This window comes from Phaseolus vulgaris, chromosome 1, assembly GCF_051622355.1.
Source record: "Phaseolus vulgaris cultivar YP4 chromosome 1, ASM5162235v1, whole genome shotgun sequence".
NCBI lineage: Eukaryota > Viridiplantae > Streptophyta > Magnoliopsida > Fabales > Fabaceae > Phaseolus > Phaseolus vulgaris.
The window spans coordinates 43,829,563-43,839,442 of NC_143498.1; the positions used below are offsets into that span (position 1 = coordinate 43,829,563).

At 35.8% G+C, this 9,880-nt stretch overlaps 1 protein-coding gene across 2 annotated transcripts; it reads left to right on the forward strand.

Moving 5' to 3' along the window:
• The first annotated feature begins 510 nt into the window (after positions 1–510).
• Positions 511–5,997, forward strand: LOC137814219 (protein TIME FOR COFFEE). Of its 2 annotated transcripts, none has more exons than XM_068616818.1 (11): positions 511–941; positions 1,014–1,262; positions 1,342–1,436; positions 1,524–1,686; positions 1,803–2,088; positions 2,206–2,263; positions 2,355–2,604; positions 2,725–2,791; positions 2,924–2,990; positions 3,133–3,513; positions 3,609–5,997. In XM_068616818.1, the coding sequence occupies exons 1-11, from the start codon at positions 851–853 to the stop codon at positions 5,373–5,375; spliced, it is 3,474 nt and encodes a 1,157-aa protein (XP_068472919.1). In that variant the 5' UTR covers positions 511–850; the 3' UTR covers positions 5,376–5,997. The 2 variants fall into 2 exon arrangements, with proteins under 2 accessions (XP_068472919.1, XP_068472918.1); XM_068616817.1 differs by having other exon boundaries at positions 567–941; positions 2,698–2,791.
• Positions 5,998–9,880: the final 3,883 nt, after the last annotated feature.

The following is a 9,880-nucleotide window of genomic DNA, read 5'->3' on the forward strand; positions in this document are numbered from 1 at the left end:
TATCAATGTAAGAAAATATAATTAAGCAATCGATATGTTCCAAAAAGTTAATTATTAGTTTATTAACTACAATCAACAACAGTCTTAATAGGAGTGAACGCAGGCGACACCATCTTCTTAATTTTCTCTTATATTAATAATAGAAAATATATTTATTTAATATCTATGGCAGTATCACAAGATATTTTCGTACTTCTTCCAAGTTCCGAATAAATGAACACGAGTATGCTACCCCACAGCAATATCTTCACTGAGGCGTTTTGGAAGCACGCGCCAGTTTAACGCGTAGGAGTTGACAGAAAAGATATAATAAAGTGACACATGGCAAAGTGCGCAGTGGTGATATCATATTCCACCAGACATGGACGTGTGTGCCATGTAGGCAGGAGGCCAGTGACCGTGCGATGTGGAAGTCATGAACGGCCATGATGGAGAGAGAAAGCCTATGGGACTGACGAGGAGTGTGAAAGCGAAATATATAAAATAAAAAAAATAAAAAGGAAGAGAGATAAGGTGATTTAATTAAAATATTGATTTATTAATATTTTTGGTTTAATAAAAGAATAGAGAAGGAGGGAGAAGTGAAGTGAAGTGTTAAGGGAAGGGACAGAAGAGAAAGAAAGGGGAGAGAAGCAAGGTGATAGGAAAGCGAAAAGAAAGGGAGAAGGAAGTGGGAGCATTTTTTCAGCACAAAACACCACCACTCCTTTCGGTCTCAAAGGAATCCGACCCTTACGCCGCCGCTTCTGCTGGGATTCCGCTGCCGCATCCTATTCGACCGTTCTGATTTTTCGCCGCTTTCCATACATTTCATGACACAACAACAACAACGACAAACCGCAAATCCGCCATGGATCGAACCAGAGGAAGATCGTCCTCTATGTCCGCAAACGCCTTCCCTAGACGCCGTCATCCTAATATCTCCCTCCGACCCACTTCTCGTATGAATTGTTTTTTTTTTCTTTTTTTTTCTTGATTTTCGTGTCGTCTATCTGATTTCTCTTATTCGACAGAGGAGGTGCAGGGGATGAGGTTAAAGGATGATAATGATGACGATGATAATAATAATAAGAGGGAGTGGACGAAGAAGAGGAGAGGGAGCAACTCTCACAGCACCGAGGAAGAGAGTGTGGGGAATGAACAAGACGCGCGGATGCATTCTAATAATACGGCGTCGTCCGCATCTGATCATAACCACCGGGGACGGAACGTAATCGATGAAGTGATGATCGGAGCTACAGTGCCCAGGAGGACTCGATCAGGTATTGTCATAATTCTTTTTATTTTTGGTTTCTCTTTGACAGCACTGATTTTTGCTTTTTCGATTTGTTCTTCTCCCAGCTTCTGTGAAAAGACCACATCACAGTTCGGTCGAGGAGCAGAGTGCTGAAGCTGCGTCGCCTTCTTCTTCCAATGCTTCTCTTCCCAAGAGGATGGTCTGAGATACCTCTGCATTTTTTTTATATTTATTTGCTCGATCTGTTTTTTTGGAAACAAAACTGATAGGATGAGTTTTGTTGCAGAAAGCAATTGGACCGTCTTCGTCGAATCAGGAGGACATTGAGATTGAGATAGCTGAGCTTCTGTACAGTTTAAGAGCTTCCCAGAACCATGATTATTCTTCTTCGCAGAAGGTTGAAGCAAGTGATTCGCCTCCACTTTCGTTTTACCCTGCCATTGATGTTGGTGGGTTGAATTTTCGAATCAGATAATGAATTTTGCTCTTGTCCTTTACGCTTCTCTCAACCTCCTCTCCTTTCATCTTTTTCGGGTTTTTTTTCCGTTGGCGTTTTTATTGGCAGAGAAGAAGAAAGTGGAAGGATACAGTCCTTCTTTTTTCACTCTACCTCCGAACAATTCAGTTCCCGAGTTAGTCGTAATTGAATGTCAGCAACCTGCGAAAACGGAGAAAACTTCGTCCGAATCGCCTAGGACGTCTGGTGGTCATGGAATTGGATCTTCCCAGGGTCCAAAACAGGAAACAGAGGGAAATAATTTGAGTCCAGGTTGTGGATGTGGAGATGCTGTAGATGGAAAATCAGAATCCATGTTGGATGTCGACAAACATGATTGTGCTTCTACTGTAAGGTGAGCATTGTGAAATTAGAGAAAGGACGACACACCTTTTTGTTCTATTTTTATTTTTATTTTCTTATTGAGGTAACTGATTATTGAACCCATTATCTTGTTGCTGAATTTTACTAGGACATGCGATGATGTTTCGGGCGGCAAAGACAAACACAAGTTTGAGATTGATCTAATGGTATATATCTCTTTAGCATTTCTATTACTGTATCTCCCTTTGCGTATTGCTGTTAAGTGTATGAAGATGAATCTCTTTGTTCCAATTACAGGCTACCCCTCCTGTGACCTTATCGCCAGAATGGGATAACTTGTCTAGGGGTGAAGACAGTAACAAGGTTGAAGACAAGATAGAAAGTTTCAGTAAGAAGGAGAAAACACTGGGAGAAATTGAAGTGGTGAAAATGAAAGTTGATTTGGAGAAGTCAAATGAACATAATGACCTAACGACAAACCATGAATCAGGAGAGCTGGGTAGGAATACGGAACAACCATCTACTAATCCCAAACTGGAGAAAACTGGTAGGTTGAGAGATTTCTTTTTTCCTTTTCTTCATTTAATTAAGCATACAGCACCACCTGCAAACTCTGATTTTGCTTTCTTGTTGAATAGAGGTCTCTTACACTTCTTTACTTCTTCAGCTCAATGTAGTGCAATGTCTTTTTCAGTGGCTGTATCCGAAAGGCCAAGCAGTTTCTCTCCCCTTGGGTACTAGATCCTTTAATTTCCTCACAACTTTTTCTTTTCGTCTTTTTGATCCGTATCTAATTTTACTTGACGGTTGGTCTGGCGTGAATATTGTGGCTTTGCTTTTCTAAGAGCAGTAACTATTATCTGCAGTTACATGCCGCCCATGGGGACAGCTCTGAAGACAGATAACACAACAGGATTATTGACAACCCCTCAAGTAATGCTATTTCTCACTAAATTGGATATTGTTATACTTGTTTAAGTCCTTTCTTTTGTTCTTACTAGTGTCAACCTTCTCAGTATCTTCCTGTAATATGGACCTGTGTTATTAATGTTTTCTGCATAATTCAAACATACAGCATGGGAACTTTGCTCTGTCTCAACCTCGACCCAAGAGATGTGTAACCCATGGTTACATTGCTCGGAACATCTTCATGCACCAACAGTGCACAAAGATGAATACCCTTTTGCCGTCTGCAATTGGCTGTGGTTCTATGTGCGACACAAAGCTCAGCAAAGTCCATTCAGCTGAAAGTGTAGTTGTTGGGAAGCAGTTTCATAAACAGTCACCAGTCGTCAGCCATAATGCTGAACCGGAGAAGGGATGGGCTACCTCTAGTGATTTTAGTCTTGCTGCAATGAAAAGAAGTTCTGGTCCTGCCAACTCAATGGATATGACCCAAATGAAGCAGCTTATGCTTCAGCAAGGTCCACATTCAGGGTCTTCTGCTAATATAGTGGTATGATCTTGTCTTCCAGTAGTTTCTATACAGTTCAATAATAAGAAATTGTCTATTTTATTCTGGAAAGTCATGTGTTTTAACTTTGAATGTAGCATGGTCCTGCTTTTCTAATTCCTCATGGCCAGCATCAAGCATCTGTAATAACAGGTACTAGTAGTCCAGCTGGTGGTGTGAACAACGCTAGCACTGCTTCCTTGTCTAATAAATTCCAAAGTTCCCCAGCTGTATCTCTTGGTGCCCCCACACTGCCAGCAGTTGCTGCTGCAATGAGCTTTAGCTACCCAAATTTGGCAGCCAATGATGCTCCATACATGACAATAGTTCCGAATAGTGGGTATCCATTCCCCTTTTCAACTCCCCTTGGACCATCTGCAGCTATCAGAGGTGCAAGCCCTGCACAGTCAACACCTATTCTCAATGGACCTTTGTACTCTTCTCAGATCTTCCACCCACTTCAGTATCCACAACAGCATCCTCACTCCCAACCACTTGTTCAACCTAGTTATCTTAATGCTAGCACATCTAGTGTTTCATCATCATCCCATAAGCAGTCGCAGGGAATGCAAGGTAACAACAACCATATTTTGTCATCCACAACTATGCAACTTCAGCAGTCACAAAAGCAGCACACCTCACAACCTCATCTTCGTAAGCATGAGACTGGGATGGCCAGAGAGAATGCTCCATCTGCTCCAAGTGGAACAGCTTACTCCCAAAAGCATGTATTTGGGCAAAACTTCCCTATTCCAGTTCAGCCACTGAGCCTTTCTTTAACGCCATCTGCAACATCAGATAGTGTTGGTGGGAACAGTGGAAATTTTGGTGACAAGCAGCAACAGACTTTGATGGGGGGACTTGAGCATATTCCATCTCAACCACATGCAATCTCATTTGCTGCATATAATGGGACAAGTGTTCCTTCAAATCTCAACTTCTCAACCGTGGCACAAAACCCAGTGGTATTTCAGAGCCTGCCAGATATTGCATGGCAAGGATATCATGCTGCAAGTACATCTCATGCAACTCAACAAAAGATGTATCCTATAATAGAAGGGAACAGTGGGGATAGTTCTTCCCACCGAGATGATGAAAAGAAAGCCACTTCCGGAAAGCCATCAACCAACGGAACAACAACCCTTGTTTTTGATAATTCAGCAAAGAATCTTAGCTTAGTTTCATCTCCCATGAATGGAAATTGGCCTAGTCGTTCCATTACTTCAACTGCAACAACCACAAGTTTGCCTCTTTCTAGTAATGCTGCAAAGTCTCAACAGGCATCACAGCTGCTTCATCTTCAGCAGCAGCATGGAATGTTACAGCAGCAACCTGCTATGGCTACTCGATATAAAGCCTCGTCAACTAATGCTACAAGTGGTGCAAATTATTTTACTTCCCCAGTTTATTCACAAACTCAAACTCAGAGCAAAAGTTCGATTAAAGGCTCCCAGTCTAAAATCTGTGTAACAGCCCCGGATTCTCTTGTTCATAACCCATGCATCATAACTTCTACCGCCCCAACTCTCCAAAGTTTTTCTCAGGATCAAGGAAGAGTTTTGCAGGGTCATACCCAAATATCTTTTGGTGGAAATTACATATCGTCCATGCCACTCCAAGGGCAACAGCTATTCAATAACAACCAGTCTCTTGGTACAACAGTTGCAGGAATTCCACCTAGTGGAGCCAACTTGAAGACAAATTCCCAGGGGAGCAAGGTTAGTTCATCAGTGAACTCTTCGCAGATGCAACAAACTGAGAATTCTTCCACTGGAACTGGCCAAAAATCTTCCCCAGTTTGTGGGAGAAATGTCCCATCGATCTTGAGCTCGTGCCCCAGTCACTTATCTGAGCTAAAGTATTAGGAATCAAACGGTATACTGCACAGACAAATAAGGATTTCTCTGCAATCTCACTCTTTTTTTGTGTCACAACAGTCAGTACTTCATGGAATGGAGGTCCTTGTGGTGAAGCACGGCATTACATAGTTTGCAGTATAAAAGGCTTACGCCTTAACCTATTTCCAAAACAGCAGATGGTTGAAAATATTTTTTTGGATTGGTTTGGAGGCGTGTGTTTATATTCCTTTTGACGTGGGATGCTCCTGGGCCATGGATTATTGTGGCAAATAGTATACAAGAGACGTGAAAGAAAGCTCTGTTGATATTATATACTCAATGATTTTCGTTGTCGTGACAGAACAGATGCGGCCACTTACTGGTGAGTGCAGATAATGAAAGGAAGTAAGGGCATTGGGCCTACAATTTTGAAATCTGAGAAGGGATTGCTATCTTTGTCGACACTTTTTGAAAGGCCAGTGCATGTGAGTTTGGCCTTATTATTTTACGCGTTAGATGCAATTCTGATATTGTAGATATATATATCATATCATCATGTCTTTTTCTTTTGGTTTTTAGTTCCCATAGCAGCAACTGTACTTAATAAATTATTCTTTTTTTATATATAAATCTTCAGTTATTACTTTTCCTTGTCATTGTATTTGGTGGATTGGTGTGGCGTTGATTGGAAGAAAATATAAGCCAATCAAATTGTATAGATGGAACTAACCAAATTGGAAAAAAATGGCAATGAAAGTCGGTGAATAATGCATCTAATCCGAGTGACTTTCAATGATGTGAACTTTTCAATACACACCAATCGTCACGTTTGCTTGGATGGAGGTACTTTGGTGAAAGTTGATCTTCTTCAACGAGGCGATTATGGAAGATGCTCGTGCCGTTCTTTCAAAAGATATGGCGGGAATGAAGACTTGAGCCACTTTACTATTTTTAAATTACTTATCATCAGTTTTGATCGATATTATCTTAAAATTGATTCATTCATTACATCTTCATAAATAAAGGATTATATTATTCTTTGATTGTTTTTTATGATTCTAATAGTATTTAATAATAAATACTTTTATTCTATTAACACAATATTAAATAAAATAAACTTAAAGATTTTATTCGTGATTTTGTTAGTGTTTACTAATTACTATTTTATTTTATTAAGACGTAATGTTAAACTTAAAAAGATTTTACTTTAAAAATAATATTATATTATTAATTATATTTATAGTTATTCAAATTCATATTAGTATAACTCTATTTAAATAAATTTATCTCAAATTTAAATATCATATTTTTTAGATTTAAAATTCAATCTATATAATTGGATTTAGATTGGATAATTTTTCTATTTTGAAAATTAAAAAACAAAGTATGTTAGGTTGGACATTTCCAAGGTAGCACTAGGTTATGCTATGCAAGGTCAACCTGAATAAGTTTGGATCAGAGTCAAACCAACTTGACCCAAGTCTAAGTTGAGTCCGGTCAACTTCAATTCAAGTTGAGTCTAGTTTGCTTAGATTTAAGTAGATTTGATCCAGCCCATATTCAAATCGAGTTGAATTAGGACTAGACCGCATTCGGTCTAGACAGGATGAGTCATCTTAATTCAAATATGGGACAACCCACATTCAACCATGTTGGACTAGGTCTAGGTCTAGGTCGACCCTAGTTCGATTAAGACCAGGTCGGGTCTAACTCGATTAAGACCAGGTTGAGTTGGATTTTAATCAAGACAAGTTATCCAAGTTTAGGTTAAGTGTAGTCGAGCCAAGTCCATGTCAAGTCATGTTCATTTGATTCTAGGTCAGGTTGGACAAAGATAGATCGGGTCAAGTTTAGCCAAGTCAAGTTGGGCTCGTGTTGGTTGAGAAATCACACCTACATTGGATCGGGCCATGTAAAATTGAGTTAGGTCAATCCCACATCAAGTCGAGCCTAGTCGACCTAGGCACATGTTAACTTTAGTTGGGACAAGTCCACATTCAATCAATCAAGTTAAGCCCAGGTTTGGGCGAGTCCATTTGGATGGGGTCCAAGTTGAGTCAAATTTGGCTAGGTCCAAATGATTTGCGCATTTTTTGGAATGAAATGGACTGCGCTAGGTTAGGCCTAAGGATTCCAAATGAAGTCGTTCATGTGGGTATTGTTTGAAACCCATCCCAATTTTACGAAAAATCCTCGCATTGACTAGGTACATGCCTTAGTATGAGTAATTCCCAACTTTTTAAATTGGGTATGGGAACGAAGATGTGCATATGCATATTTATTTCATCTCCATGCTTCATCCATATCTTTGTGTCCATCCATGTTTTAAAATACTAAGATTGTTTTAGTTTATTAAGTAACCTAACAAATATATATTAACTTTTCCTTGGTCATATTAGTTTCATAACTTATTTATTGGGTTTCTATAATTATTTAACTTTTATCTATTTGTTATATAATAATATGATTTGGGACTTATGCAACTATAATATTTTTCTCAATACTTGATATTGGAGAAAAAAAATGTAATTTCTTTTGATATTGAATCCTTGATAAAATCACGTTTTCTTTGTTGTAATTATTTTTGTAAAAAATTATTTAATTAATATTTAGAATAGTAAGAGACAAGTACCCATACTTGAAGGAGATGAGACAAAAATTCCATACCTATTAGGTATGAAAATATGGATGATAATGAATTTTTACTTTGGGGATGTGTTGGGCTAGGACATCGGGCCCACATCGAGTTAGTGCCATGTTAAGTTGAGTTGGATCAATCCCACATCAGGTCAAGCCTAGTCGGTCTAATTAGCTAGATTGGATTGAGTTCCCTTGACCCTACATTTAGCTGAGTTGTGTTGGACCCAGATTGAGCCGAGTCTAATCGAATTTAGGTTGAGTCAGACTCAGGTAGAATCGAGACAAATCGAACCAAGTTAAATCTTGTCAAGTTGGACTCATGTTTAGTTGATACATCGGCCTACATCAAAGTGAGACCTTGTCAAATTGGATTGAATTAATCTCACTCACTTTGTAAAATTTAATCTAATAAACTAAATTTAATTTATATTTAATATAATTTAAATTAAATTAAATTAAATACAAATCAATTTGATTTGGTTTAGCTAAAATAGATCTAGATTTTAGATCCAATTCTAGATTTTACAAAATTATGACAACTATAATAAATTATCACACACTAGTTATTGCTTTATATACAGGTTTTAATGCTTAAATGGTTTCTCTTGTTAAATATTTTGTGTAAAAAGAATAATTATTTAATTTTGATAATGATGTATGATTTGAACTTTCTAATTGAAAATAAAATTATTACATATTATAATTCAAATTAATCAATAATACTAATAAAAATACTTTTATTTAAATTTTTCAAAGAATAAATTAAGAATTCCCGTGGGATTTCTTTTAGAAGATTAAATATAAAATAAATCTTCCTAAATTTAATTTTTTTATTAATTGTAATTTATAAAATAAATAATATTATTAATACAATTATCATCTGTACGATTTTCATATGAAAATTAAAAATGATATCACAAATATATTATAATTAAAAGAAATTTATAATATATATAATTCAAATTAAAAAAATACATTATTTAAGTTTTATAAAAGAAATATGTATATAATTTTTTGTATGTAATCTAAATATTTTCTATTTTTAATATCTCTTGTGTGCATATTCAACTTATACCTATATGAAATATATTTATAAAGTTACAATTTTCAAAAAGACATTTATAAATATATTAAAATCCTAATTGTTTATGTGTAAATATACTGAAAGACAGGTCTAGTAACATATTTTAAAAAGTTTAAATATAATAAATAATAAATAAATATATTCAAAGTTATAAGAATAAAAATAAAGTACACATTTTAAACTCAATACTAATATAGGATATTTAAGTATTATATATATAAGTTTGTGTTATTAATACTAGTATGAACATAGACACAGTTTATTTTTATTTTTATTATTATTATATGTATATTTATTTAAATAAAATATAAATTTATATGTATTCGTATATATGAGAAACATAAAGAGTATGAGAGACATATAGATAGTATGAGATCCATGCTATTGGATAGAGATTTGAGGAAGAAGAAAGATAAAATGAGAAAAAGCAAAAGGTATGAGATCCATGCTATTGGATAGAGATTTGAGGAAGAAGAAAGATAAAATGAGAAAAAGCAAAAGGAAAAAAAAGTTGATAAAATCTCAAAAATACAAAAAAAAAAAACTGTTCTATATTCCAAACCTCTTCTAATAACTTTCTTAATATGTTTTGAAAAAAAATAAGAAATGATTGATAATAATAAAATTAAATATTAATATATAAATAAAATAATAAAAAAGTGAAAATATTTAAAGAGAAATCCCTTTTATATAAGAATAGATAATCACATCTTATATTACAAAGAATAGATAATCACATCTTATATTACAAAGAATAGATAATCACATCAAGTGAAATGTAATGTTTTCTTATAAATATTATTATTAT